Source organism: Sphaerodactylus townsendi, linkage group LG03 (assembly GCF_021028975.2).
Source record: "Sphaerodactylus townsendi isolate TG3544 linkage group LG03, MPM_Stown_v2.3, whole genome shotgun sequence".
Lineage (NCBI taxonomy): Eukaryota > Metazoa > Chordata > Lepidosauria > Squamata > Sphaerodactylidae > Sphaerodactylus > Sphaerodactylus townsendi.
The window spans coordinates 134,789,484-134,803,888 of record NC_059427.1 but is presented as its reverse complement, the minus strand read 5'-3'; the positions used below and the strand labels follow the sequence as shown (position 1 = coordinate 134,803,888).

General features: G+C 43.2%; 1 protein-coding gene across 7 annotated transcripts in view; it reads right to left on the bottom strand.

Moving 5' to 3' along the window:
- Positions 1–14,405, bottom strand: part of ARSG (arylsulfatase G) — a 99,453-nt gene that overhangs the window by 46,952 nt on the left and 38,096 nt on the right. For 3 of the 7 annotated variants that reach the window (XM_048491807.1, XM_048491809.1, XM_048491808.1), the window contains exons 4-6: positions 12,330–12,377; positions 11,957–12,068; positions 10,331–10,468 (exon numbers count right to left, since the gene is read on the bottom strand). In XM_048491807.1, coding sequence (XP_048347764.1) covers positions 10,331–10,468; positions 11,957–12,068; positions 12,330–12,377 — 298 coding nt within the window. The remainder of the gene's footprint in view (positions 1–10,330; positions 10,469–11,956; positions 12,069–12,329; positions 12,378–14,405) is intronic. The other 4 variants (XM_048491810.1, XM_048491811.1, XM_048491814.1 and 1 more) reach the window with 4 other exon arrangements.

The window sequence follows — 14,405 nt, the reverse complement described above, 5'->3', positions numbered from 1 at the left end:
ACTGAGCTGTTCCACCAGGCCTTTGGGGAGGCTGGCTGCTGATGCCCCCCCGCCCCCCGTTAACATCTGTGGATCCTGCCGTCCCTCCTCTCTTTTAGGGGATTGGTTAGTAGGTCGCCTCTTGTATTATTTATTGTATTTGATATTAACACGCTGCTTTTAATGGGGTTTTAATGATTCAAAGACTATAGAGCCATTTACTATGATTTATTTAACGATTTGAGATTTATTGATTTTATTTGTGCTCTATTTGTATATTCACGTTCACCGCCCTGAGCCCTTTGGAGGAGGGCGGTATATAAATGTAATTAGTAAGTAAGTAAGTAAGTAAGTAAGTAAGTAAGTAAGTAAGTAAGTAAGTAAGTAAGTAAGTAAGTAAATACATACATACATACATACATACAAACATACATACATACATACATACATACATACATACAGGATCAGATCCATGAGATTGACAAACACATTCTGCTTCTATAGCCAGGGCCCTGAATTATTTCAGGAAAGTGGAAGAATTCATAGCCATGAGTCCCATGAGATTTTTTTAAAAAAAATTCTAGAGTATAAAGATGCCGAGAGATGACTTATTTTCTCAGTTTTGGGATGGTCTGATTATAATGGGATGGTCTGATTATAATGATTCTAAGGGCTGATTTGGGATTCTCTTCAGCTTCTACCACAAGGTATGTCTTTAAGAGTCACTTTAATGGATAACAGACACTAAAGGTGTTAATGGACAGACCACCAGAAAGTTTCTAACATATATAATCCAAAAGAAGCAAGAAAATACTCCACTATACAATATGCAACTGTATTCTAAAGACACAGATGGGTTCCTCACTTTAAAAGGAAAGAAGGGCTGAGAATAAGTCAAACAAAGGAATAACTTTGTAAATTTGAAATGATTCTAATGTTCCCACAGAGCTGAAAGCCTGCAAAGCATGCTGTCAAGAAGGTCTAAGTTATCAAAACAGGGTTAGGAGGGAGGGGTTAGAACGTCATTCAGGCACTATTTTTAAAACATCAGAGAACACATCCTGTTTTCTTGTTTACAACTATATTTATCTCCTCAAAAAATGCCTGCTCTTCCTCAGGGCCCTCCAAGGGAAATGGGTGGTATGATAATTGAGAAGGAACAGGATTGCTTTGTTTGTTTGTGTTTGAAACTTTCTGTGTACATGGACCTTAAACAAATAAAAGCAAAACTGCCTGTTTCAGAGATGACATGCAAATACATCTGTCCAGCTACCAGCCCTTGTATCAAGACTTCTAACACTTATGGCACACAATCCATAAAAATTTAACACTAGCCATTTTCACACATTACAGTCCACACAAAATGGGTCTGAGGTCCCTATCTTGTCCTTTAGTTAGACATAAGTTACAGATTCCCTTCAATTCCCTTTTGTGGAGCGGCCAATTTGGATCAGACTGCCATGCACAAGGAGACAGAGCTTCAGCTTTCCTACCACACCATTTTCCGAGGGTGCTTGTTCATTTTGTTGAGGAAACCAACACATATCCCATTTTTTCCCATAGGGCAAATAACACTCCCAGGGCCATTTCAGGTAGGGAGCATGGCATTGGTGGGGGCTGAGTCCCTGTCTCCCTGTGCACAGTGGTTTCAATCTAGACCACGAACCACAGGCATGGTGGTTGAGAGAAACTTACAACTCACATCTGCCTGAAAGGCAGAAGACGAAGAGTTGGATTTATATTACACTTTTCTCTTATCACAAGGAGTCTCAAAGCAGCTTACAACTCCTTCTCTTCCCCTCCCCACAATAGACACCTTGTGAGGCAGGTAAGGCTGAGAGAATTCTGAGAGAACTGTAACTAGTACAAGGTCACCCAGAATGTTTCATGTGTAGGAGCAGAAAAACAAATCCCATTCTACAAATTAGAGGGCGTTTCCCCACTTACCTTGGTCCAAAGGTTGCTGCGCGCAACTCCCAGGCGTGCCATTTCTGGCGTGCGCCCGGGCTTCCCCACGTCATCAAAAGGCGCCATTTCAAAAGGCGCCAGGAATGATGCGCGCTGAGGGGGCGCGACAGCGGCAGCGTCGGGGCGGCTGCGTTGTCGCCGCCCCTGTAGTGGGGAGTGCTGGGGGACCTCGCGCTACTTGAGGAGAGTAGTGCGCGTCTTAAGGTAAGTGAGAAAACACCCAAAGTCAGCCGCCATGTGGAGGAGTAGGGAATCAAATCCAGTTCTCCAGAATAGAATCCATCACTCTTAACCACTACACCAATGGTGGCGAACCTTTGGCACTCCAGATGTTATGGACTACAATTCCCATCAGCCCCTGCCAGCATAGCCAATTGGTCATGCTGGCAGGGGCTGATGGGAATTGTAGTCCATAACATCTGGAGTGCCAAAGGTTCGCCACCACTGCACTACACCATGCTGGCTCTCAGAATGGAAACTCCAGACAAAAACTGTGAAAACTGTAAAGAGGTAATCAGCCCCCAGTTTTCACAAGGACAACTGCCTCATTTATAGCAATAATAACCCTGTAGAATACTTTAAGCTTGAATCAACTCCGAAGGCCCCTGGTTACCGTCCTCAAGCTACAAAGACATGGGACACTGGCATTGAAGTGCATTGTAAAATACAGAAAAACTGAAAAATGAGCATAAATCTACCCACATGACCACCAGCTGACTCAAAAACTTGGTACCAAACTCATTTTAGAACCGTGTTTCTGTTTTCTTCATGTGCTCGTTGGGCTGATATGAATTGAACTCAAGACTTGACCTTCACATGAGTGTGGGAAACCAGTTTGTTTAAACCTAGGTTACTTATCCATTCACATATAAAGTGAGGACAGCGATCTGATCTGTAGATCAAAAGAGAGAACAGGATGAAGAATGACAGACACTCCCCTACTTCTCACAGGACTGCTAGTGATGTTAGGTTCCATGTATACATTACAAAGTCTTTGTGTTTTGTTTGGGAACAACTATGGGTCACCATCAGCATTATTGTGAAATTCATATGTAGACATTTAAGCAATATGTGGCTCCATGTGAAGATTTGAGGATGCAGCAGTGGCATAGTGGTTAAGAGCAGGTGCATTCTAATCTGGAGGAACCGGGTTTGATTCCCCGCTCTGCCGCCTGAGCTTATCTGGGGAATTCAGATTAGCCTGTGCACTCCCACACATGCCACCTGGGTGACCTTGGGCTAGTCACAGCTTTTCGGAGCTCTCTCAGCCCCACCCACCTCACAGGGTGTTTGTTGTGAGGGGGGAAGGGCAAAGAGATTGTGCAGGAGAGAAAGGGGGATATAAATCCAAGCAGCAGCAGCAGCAGCAGCTTGCTGCTCCTGCTGCTGCTGCTGCTGCTGCTGCTGCTGCTGCTGCTGCTGCTGCTGCTGCTGCTCCTCCTCCTCCTCCTCCTCCTCCTCCTCCTCCTCCTCCTCCTCCTCCTCCTCCTCCTCCTCCTCCTCCCCCCTCTTCTTCTCCCCCTCCTCCTCCTCCTCCTCCTCCTCCTCTCCTCCTCCTCCTCCTCCTCTCCTCCTCCTCCTCCTCCTCCTCCTCTTCTTCTTCTTCTTCTTCTTCTTCTTCTTCTTCTTCTTCTTCTTCTTCTTCTTCTTCTTCTTCTTCTTCTTCTTCTTCTTCTTCTTCTTCTTCTTCTTCTTCTTCTTCTTCTTCTTCTTCATCAAATGGCCGGGGTGGGGGTGGGGGTGGAACAGCCACTCCTCCCTGAGCATGGTGATCACTAACAGAGCACAACTGATGTGTGTCTGGAAGGCACAAAACTCTCATTGCACAAAGTCCTCATGTCATTTCCCAATAAACACAAGGACTCTGAACCATATGGATAGAGCCTTACTTTTCTCTCAGTCAGAGTCCGATACAGAAAATAAGCCCAATTGAAGAACAATTTAGACAAACAGCCCTACTGCTGTAATTTCTGTGAGAATACTGCAAATAGGAAAAATCACAAAAAAGAAAAATTGATTTTCTTACAAAGAACCTAGCAAAGAACCTAGCAGTATCCCTCTCTCTTGTTAACATTTCTCATTTTCCCAACAAAACAGTTACATTTTGTTGCCCACATCAGTGTGTTTTTCTACATGTGTCACTCAAAGGTATTGATGTCTTCTTGAGAAAGACACAATGTAAGTGCTGTAAAATGTGTGAACTGTATTAAGGTGGGCTCATAATGTAAATGTACAAACAGCATGCAGTTAGAGTTCCCATCTGATTTCCCATTCACATGTGGTTCACTGTTCAGTATAAAGGACAAGATGCTCCACTGATCACCCATCTAGTACTGAAGAGCATATTAGCAGATGAGTAGCCAAGCTCATTAGTTCTTCATCATTCATCCCTTTGAGTCATTTTCTGGCTCGTATCATCTGGTTTCCTTCCATAGATGCTAACCTGGTCTTCATTTTGGGGAAAAATGGTAGATACTGTAGTCTCATAACCATCAAACGTATACACAAACAAACACAAGGCAGGCTACTTGGTGTAGCTCTGTTGAACACACACAAAATCTGCCTTATGCTGAATCAAACCATTGGTCCATCAAGTTCAGTACTACCTACTTAAACTGGCAGCAGGCCAGGGTCTCTAGGGTCTCAGGCTAAGTTATTTCACATCACTTCCTACATGATCCTTTTAATTGGAGATGCCAGGAATTGAACCTGGGGTCCTCTGCATGCCAAGTAGATGCTCCACCACTGAGCCATACCCATCCTCAGAGGCTGTTCATATTATACTGAACCTAACCCTAACCGACCCACACATGTGGACATCCGTTTTGCAAGAAGGAGCCAACGCACTTTCGCTTTCTGAATGAAACCTGGGACCAGCACCTGGATAAATGTGGGATTTGCAACACACATTCAGCTGTACGTGAGTTGACTGTAACATGAAAATTACAAAAAGTACATACAAAAAAACAATCAAGTGTACACTGTACATGGGTGGCACATACATTTTCTGTAACTTGTGAGCAGAGCTTCTGTCACTGCCAAATGTTTGGGGTTCTGGGGAGATGTGAAAGTTTCAGAGGATGCAAACTTAGGATGCAAACTTAGAGCAATTTCACACATATTGTTTTGACACTCTTCATAGCTTATTTATGGATGACCGATAAATGGGATTTGGCCCATTTAGGTGCCGTGCAAAAGCTTTCCCTACATGGACAGGATGTAGCCGTAACATAATTCATGTCAATGCTATTTAGCCATGAATCCTGGTTGCTTCTCATTCAAGTCAAGAAAAAAAACTACACAAGGAACTTTCAAGGGGAGGGGTCCCAATTAAGTTTAATTAGTAACTCCAGAGTAGGGCATTCAGAACAACTACTGTCACCTTTGTACTTGCGGTGTTTTCTGCCCCAAATGTTAATTCTGCTTAAATGGGTAAGAACAACATCATCACAAGGTGGGTATCGGCAACATAGCTAGTTGAAAACAAGCATGGGACTTAATGAACACAGTGTTCATTCAGAGTCTAACAAAACAACAGGAAATTAAAAAATATTAAATTATCAAACTGCTTTCACACAGCAATATGCCTGCTGAACCACTTCCTGGATTAACTTTGCTGACATGAACAAATTATTAACTGGATCCATCAGGAACTGATATCCAATTAGACCCCAGCATGGTGTACAGGTTAATAGCAGGGAACTCTAATCTGGTGAATCAGGTTTGATTCCACACTCTTCCACCTGAAACCTGCTGTGTGACCTTGGACTTGTCACAGTTCTCTTTGAGTTCTCTCAGCCCCACTTAACTCACAAGCTGTCCGTTGTGGGGAGAGGAAGGGAAGGTGATTGTAAACTACTTTGAGACCCCTTAGGTAGAGAGAAGCAGGGCATAAAAATAAACTCTTCTTCATTAACCCATGTCTAGTAGTAGCCCTGACCTGGACAGACCAGGCTAGCCCAACCTCATTACAACCAAGCAGGGTCAGCCTGGGCTAGTATTTTGGATGGAAGACCACCAAGAAAATCCAAGGCTGCTATACAGAGGCAGGCAATAGCAAACTACCTGCAAATGTATTTTGCCTTGAAAACCCTATGAGGTTGCCATAGGCTGTAACTTGATGCCAAAACAACACCAAAAATACAAAACAACTTAAACATACTTAAAAATACAAAACAATGTGCAACTTAATTTCACATGGGTACAAGTAGTTCTGAGATTGTAATAATACTAAAATCAGATATAGCACTTCAGATTCGGATTTTAAAAAGGTCACAGGCAAGTATCCAGATGCTAGCAATAGGTGTGAAAATATTTTGATACACATTAGTAAGATCCAGTTCTGGCATCTGCAGATCTCTGCAAAATACCAATCACCTAGAAGAGTCAAGGACGAAGGTAAGGAGGGGTTCTCGGGTTCAAACCCCCCCCCCCCCCATTACATGTCTGAAGCTCTGCCTCCACTTGTGGGTTTTTTGTATTTTTAAGTATTTTTTGTTTTTGGCCTGCAGGGGGCACAGTTTTTAGGCTAGCAGCACAAAAATTTCAGGGATTGTTTGAGAGACTCTCCTGATGATACCACCTAGGTTTGGTGAGGTTTGGTCCAGGGGGTCCAAAGTTAAGGACTCCCAAAGGGGGTGCCCCATCCCCCATTGTTTCCAATGGGAGCTAATAGAAGATGGGGATACACCTTTGAGGGTCCATAACTTTGGACCCCCTGAACCAAACTTCACCAAACCTGGGTGGTATCATCAGGAGAGTCTCCTAAAGATACCCTGAAAGTTTGGTGCTGCTAGCTTAACAACTGCACCCCTGACAGCAAGCAACCCCCAAATTTCCCCAGATTCTCCTTTTAAATCCATCACCTTCGGCATGGATTTAAAGGGAGAATCTGAGGTCCCAAGTTTAACCATTGAAGTGATGCTGTTTCAGGGTGGGGGATAATCCACCCCAAAACAGCATCACTTTCAATGTTGTTTTAACTGGGGTCCCCAGATTCTCCCTTTAAGGTGGATTTAAAATCCACCCATGGGGGTGGAGGGCGCAAAACTCAGAATTTGCTCCGGGCTCCATTTTCCCTAGCTATGCCTCTGTCCAGAGGGGAGGGCAGAAGGGACTGCTGGCTGCTGGCTGGGAGCCCAGCCGATAGGAGGGCGGGGTAGGCCAGGGCAGCGGACTCTGCCATCCTTGGCCTTGGAGAGCTGCTTTTATAAGCACTGAGGCCGGGGGCAGGGCTTGGGGAGGCATGGCCACGCCCCCAGGGGCGGGTGGGGGCGTGCCCCCAAACCTCCCATAAAAAATCTATACCTATGTCACTGAGAAGAGTACATCTGCGTGATCTCTGCGGAGAAAGTTTATAACGTACACATCAAAATGGAATCACATAATTTGATTTCTGTAGATTACCAGGGCAACATTAGCATTATAACCTGTTAATGTGATCCTCGTGGCATGATGTTAGGGCCAGCAACAGCACCACTAGAATTTCTCACAAAGTGCACATAATTATATAACCATGGGGTAGTGATTGTATAACCCACTGCATAATATTTTGCTAAGTTCTCAGAAGAAGCAAAGAGGAGTTTTTCCTCATTATCCTTATTTAAAAAACAACCTCCTTACTTTTGTCCTTAACCCATCCCATTGGAGAACTAACTGTACAGAAGAACATATTTAAAATCTTGACACGGCCTGCCAGACAACACAAGGAGGGCATTTCCAGGGGAAAACTGGCAAGTAGACGAAGGGATAAGTTCCACTTCCTGTCTGCTAATTCTTCCTTTAAAATACTGTCCACGGTGTCTGCATGGGGATTACAGGACAGGCTCCACTCTACCAGCAGTATCCTGGTGTCCCTTCCAACCCAGCCATTCAGAATGCCCCGATGCCACTGAAGTTTTATGGGGCCACCCAAACAGCCATAGCTTTTTTCTTTTTCTGTGAATCCCACTGGCTGTGTTCTTTCTTGTCATATGGCTCACATGGGTCCTCAATCTGTGAATTTTACAGACAGCAAAATGACTGCTAGCTGCAGTCAAGACAGGAATGCTGTATGGCAAAAGCAAGACAATGGTGCTTGTTTCTGAAAGATTCTGTCTACAGAAGTCAGTTTAAACATTTCACAGAAGAGACCTGAGTCTGCCATCAGTTGAGGTTGGAATGATACCTGAACAGAAACTGACAACCAAACTGGTAGATTCTATTTGTCATGCTGGACAGCTGCCACCAGTCTGAGAAGGCAATGCTAACCCTGACAGACCAATGGTCTGACTCAGTATAAGGCATCTTTGTGTACTCACTTCATGAGCTCCCCTGCCTCCTCTACAATGTGCATTTCAACTTGCATCATCATCTGACAGCATACTTTCCTGCCCTGTCAGTCAATGGTGAGGAGCAGGGAAGGGGAGTAGGTACCACTCAGCTTCACATCACAAAAAAAATGTGGAGGGAGAGGGGGGAACTTTACATAGGACTGCTTTTCTGCCAGTTTGTAGGAGAAGAACACGGTGGTAATGAAAACAGTCCCAAGTTTGCAAAAACAAACTAAAAAAAAAACCGTTGGGGGTTAAAAAATACATTCACACACACACTGTGCTTTAAATTAGTTGAAAAAGTAAAAACTGGAGAAGAACAAGATAGACAGGTGAAGCTGTCATCCAGATCATTGATGTGTTGTAGAATGTGTTGTAAAGGCAGAAGGAAGCCATGAACATTCTACAGTAGAAAAAATGTACTGAGTTTTATTTAAAGTGATGTCTGTATAGGATTCTGATATAGGCCTCAAAAGCAGAGATTCAGCACCACAACCTCTGGCCATGCCAGCTTCCATTAGACAGCACAAATGTACATCACCAGGTTTCAAACATCATTTTCAATTCTGTCATGGCTCAGTAAAGTCCAAGAGCAACTAAGTCAGGTGTTCACATTTTCTGCTTCAGCACAAAGCTTGGATTGGTTGAATACCATCACACATTGTAAGATGACACTATTGCATTTCCCACAGCAAAGCCATCTTAACCACATTATAGGCCCCTACCTACTTAACCATTCACAGGAATAAAAATTTAAATGGTCGATAAATTCGTGATCTTGAATAATTACTACATGCTTACCCTACAAGTGGTCCTAATGAATCTCAAGGTTCCATCTTTAATAACCAATGGCATAGAAATATAATCAATATCATTGCTATTAACTGCTAAGCAAGTTGAAGTGACATTAACATATACGCTTTTATGTTATGCTGTGTGTGAGATACGTACACATATATGCATGTATGCTTGAACAGCTGACTGTGATACTAAACCAAACCAGAGGCGAATGTCAACATCAATGTGCACTTCTTATCAATGTATACTTGTTATAAAAACTAGCATTAATATTGTTTGTTATCTTTGCACATACTAAATATGCATTTTCCAATAACAAATATTTACAGTTTCGTATAGTTTCGTATGGTATAGCATAGCATAGTATAGTAAGAACATAAGAACGAGCCTGCTGGATCAGACCAGAGTCCATCTAGTCCAGCACTCTGCTACTCGCAGTGGCCCACCAGGTGCCTTTGGGAGCTCACATGCAGGATGTGAAAGCAATGGCCTTCTGCTGCTGCTCCTCCCGAGGACCTGGTCTGCTAAGGCATTTGCAACCTCAGATCAAGGAGGATCAAGATTGGTAGCCATAGATCGACTTCTCCTCCATAAATCTGTCCAAGCCCCCTTTAAAGCTATCCAGGTTAGTGGCCATCACCACCTCCTGTGGCAGCATATTCCAAACACCAATCACACGTTGCATGAAGAAGTGTTTCCTTTTATTAGTCCTAATTCTTCCCCCCGAGCATTTTCAAAGAATGCCCCCTGGTTCTAGTATTGTGAGAAAGAGAGAAACATTTATCTCTGTCAACATTTTCTACCCCATGTATAATTGTATAGACTTCAATCATATCCCCCCTCAGATGTCTCCTCCCCAAAGAGTCCCAAACACTGCAACCTTTCCTCATAAGGAAGGTGCTCCAATCCCACAATCATCCTCGTTGCCCTTCTCTGCACTTTTTCTATGTCTTCGATAACCTTTTTGAGATGTGGTGACCAGAACTGAACACATAGTATAGTATAGTATTAGTATAGTAATAGTACAGTACAGTATCTATCTATCATCCATCTATCATCTATCATCCGTCCCTCCGTCCCTCCGTCCCTCTCTCTCTCTCTCTCTCTATCTATCTATCGGCAGCAAGTCACAACATATGTAGACTAGCACAGGCCCCTCTGTTAGTGCGGGCCCCTGTACAACTGCCCATTATGCCCAGGCATTAAGATGCCCCTGCCCCACAACAGAGTCAGAATGTTTTGTCAGCACTCCCTGATTTCAGAAGTGTCCTCACCTTGCATAGTTGATAAACTGAATTGCTTTCTCTGTGTACTTTGTAGCCAAGCTAGTTAGGTTCACAGGCTGCTGGATGATAGTGAGGTTTTCATACAGCGGAAGTGCCACTTCAGGATAACAACCTCTCAGGTGGCTGCTGGACAGAAACATCAAACATGTTTCAAAAAATTATGAATTTGAAGCAGGAGATAAACACAGAATTTTACTTCAAACAGAATGTCAGGGAAGGGGCTACAGCTTGCAGGAGGAGCATCTGCTTTGCATGCAGGTGGTCCCAGGTTCAATCCATAGCATTGCCAGTTAAATGATGAGGTGAAAGACCTCAGAACCTGGAGAGGCACAGCCAACCAGAGCAGACAATACTGACAGTGATAAACCAATGGTCTGACTTAGAAGCACTTTGTGCGTATCTAATTTTTTATTATTAAAAGTATTAATTTTTAAAGCTGTGTATTATTAAAAGTTTCTATTATTATTCAAAAATTTTATGACCATTGTTATCAGTATGTATGCGGAGCAGATATTTATAAAAGACAGTTATAGAATAATTCACAGTTTGGACAGAGTGAGTAACGGGGGACTTTCTTGCTCTCGCAGTTCAGCATTGTAAAGCAAAGCATACTTTTACTCAACACCTAACTCATTTATGGAATTCATGACCATGGCACTTCTAGCTGACATGGCTTTAAAAAGGGATTGCATAAATTCAAGAAAGACAAGTCCACCTTTTGTATATCCCTGATTACCTACTACAAAGAGGGATAGCTATCTTCCTTATTCATTTCCAAGGGGATTCAGCAAAACAATTCAGGGGATTAAGCAAGAAAATGAACCATCCCCCCGCCCCCCATTTAGAAAAAAAAAACTATTGTGAATTCCAAACACAGAACTTGAAGTCTTCCTTAGTCTGACCCTAATAAAAAATAACTTTGTGTGTTTCTTAGAATATATGCAATAATCTCAACTGGAAGTAAGTAGGTCAGAGCCAACGAGTAGTGCAGTCCTAGTACCAGTAGTTATACCCTTCTAAGTCTACTGAGGTCTAGTTAAGATTGCACTAATAGCGTAGTTGTTAAAACACTAAGATCTAGGAGACTCAACTTCAAATTCCTACACTGCCGTGAGGTTTAGTGGACAGACAAGAGGCACCAAACTCACTATCAGGATAACAAGGTTGCTGCAAGGAGAAAATGGGGAAGGAAGAATTATGTATACTGTCAGCTCTTTGAAAGAAAAGTAGGATAAAATGTGAGTGAGTGAGTGAGTGAGTGAGTGAGTGAGTGAGTGAGTGAGTGAGTGAGTGAGTGAGTGAGTGAGTGAGTGAGTGAGTGAGTGAGTGAGTGAGTGAGTGAGTGAGTGAGTGAGTGAGTGAGTGAGTGAGTGAGTGAGTGAGTTAGTTAGTTAGTTAGTTAGTTAGTTAGTTAGTTAGTTAGTTAGTTGGGTGGGTGGGTGGGTGGGTGGGTGGGTAGGTAGGTAGGTAGGTAGGTAGGTAGAAGGTCGCCCAAATTGTTCAGCTCACAGTCTGTTGGACTAAGCAGGAGGGTGAAAGTAATGGAGGGACAAAAATCTGACTGAGAAACACTGATGATAAGGATGCCATTGCTTATCACTAAAGAAGCCATACCTGGTGATGGTAGGGTGCTGGGGGCAAGCTGGGCAAGGAGGCAAGTTATAGCCAGGTGTGTCAGTGCAGCCCATATCATGGCTGTATGGTATTCCAAAGTAATAATCAAAACCTAGGATTAAAACCACAGTATTAGGACATTTAAAGCCACCTGCTCTTAATGGAAAAATATTAAGCTGCCTTAAACACCCTTGCTGCAGACTGAATTTGTTAAAAAAGCACACAATTTCATGAGGTGTCAGTAGTAAGTGGAACAGATACGTCTTACGTTCTTCTTATGCATGACCCTCACTTGCAGTCTGAACTGGGGAAGTGAGGCTGATGTCTGTATCAACTCTATTCCAAGAGAAGAAAAATAATATGGAGTCCTTACCACGAAAACTGGGATGATGGAGACCATTGTGCCCCAAGTGCCATTTACCTGCAAGGAAGCCATTAGGAACAATCTTCAGCAGAATATATGCAAATCATGTACTTTAGTGAATCAGCAAAAGATAGAATGTTTTCTAGGCCAACTGTGGAATGCTGATGTTGGGGAGGTGATTTTTCTTATCACGTTTTTAAGCCTTTAGCTGTCTGTGTGTAAAGTGACGTCAAATCACAGCTGACTTATAGTGACTCCAGGGGCCTTCAAGGCAAATGAGAAGAAGAGGCAGTTTGCTACTGCCTTCCTCTCCAGTCTTCCTTGGTTGTTTTCCTTTCAAATACTGATCTTCTTAGCTTCCAAGATCTGACTAGAGCCATGGTGGCGAACCTATGGCACTCCAGATGTTCATGGACTACAATTCCCATCAACTCCTGCCAGCATGGCCAATTGGCTATGCTGGCAGGGGCTGATGGGAATTGTAGTCCATGAACATCTGGAGTGCCATAGGTTCGCCACCACTGGACTATAGCATGCTATACCATACCTTCCCTCCAAACCTTTAGTTAGCAACACACACAAAGCAGGTCATACATAACACATTCAGATAGCTTTGAAAGCAAAGCATCTTCTTTTTGGCCTTGTGATTATTTATTTATTTATTTATTTATTTATTTATTTATTTATTTATTTATTTATTTATTTATTTATTTATTTATTGCATTTGTATACCGCCCTCCCCGAAGGCTCAGGGCGGTTTCCAACAAAATAAAAATTTAAAACATCATATATATAAGTTAATTAAAATACATAAAATATTAGACTAGAGATGGCTTCAGCTATTCTATTCCCCCTTTTATGAACCCACAGGAGGCCAGATGTTCGCTTTTTATTGCAGTTGATATCATCCCGGCTGGCCAAACGCCTGGTGGAACAGGTCCGTTTTACAGGCCCTACGGAAACTTTGTAAATCCCGCAGGGCCCTGATCTCACCTGGAAGCCTGTTCCACCAGGTAGGGGCCAGAGCCGTAAAAGCCCTGGCCCTTGTAGAGGCCAGCCGGATCGCCTTGGGGCCAGGGATCACCAGTAGGTCCGCCTCCAATGGAGGGGCCTAGAAGGGCGATATAGGGAGAGACGGTCCCTTAGATATGCATGTCACTCAGAAGCATGATTGAGGGAATGGAAGCCTCAGGAAATAGCCATCATTCTTCGTGCCAAAGAAAAGGGATGGAAGGTTTTGCATTTAAGTCAAATATCAGTGTGTAGCCTAGATCTGCAATTATGCCTCCATTTCATTGCAATTTGAATGCCTGTGGATATTTCTCTACCATCACTAATATGTAACTAATAGGACATACTGCATTAGCTTCCCAAAAGCTACTACAGAGGCTCACATGCTTGCAGCAATAGGGAGTAGCCTACTAAAAATGTACCAGAAACAATGCTGCTTTTGTGATCAGTGCAAGATGCTACTGACAATTTAGTATCCCCAGTCACAAAAAAAGATCACTAAAGGGGAGAGCCGCCCTGAGCTCATAAGGCGAAGGGCAGCATATAAATTTAATGAAATAAATTAAAAACCCTATAAAGTACCAGGAAACCAACTGTGCTGAGTTTATGGCGGATTCCACATGGGCCAAAAACAGCAGTGTGAAAATTTTATACCATTTTAAACCATTTAAAACATTTAAAACAGCAGTGTGAAAATTTTATACCATTTTAAACCATTTTATACCGTTTTCACACCACTGTTTTTGGCCCATGCGGGATCCGCCTAACCTCTGTCAGCCACGTGAATCATTCCATACAACTGAATGGCATCAAAGCCCATTGCAGAGGCATTCCTAACAGCTACTGCACTGCAGTGACCTTCACCGTTGTTGCTGAAGTTGGATCCAATTCAGCAGATTCTATCCTTGTCAGGGAAATAATTACCCTTATAGTCTAGTGTAGAATTATTGAGGCTAAGAGACTGGAATATTTCTGGGTGGTAGGAAAATATGTCACACACACCCGCAAAGCATCCTTCCTGCTGCTGGGCGTGGGGGGGGGGGGGGGGGTCACTGGCACCTCTTCTTTCCAATT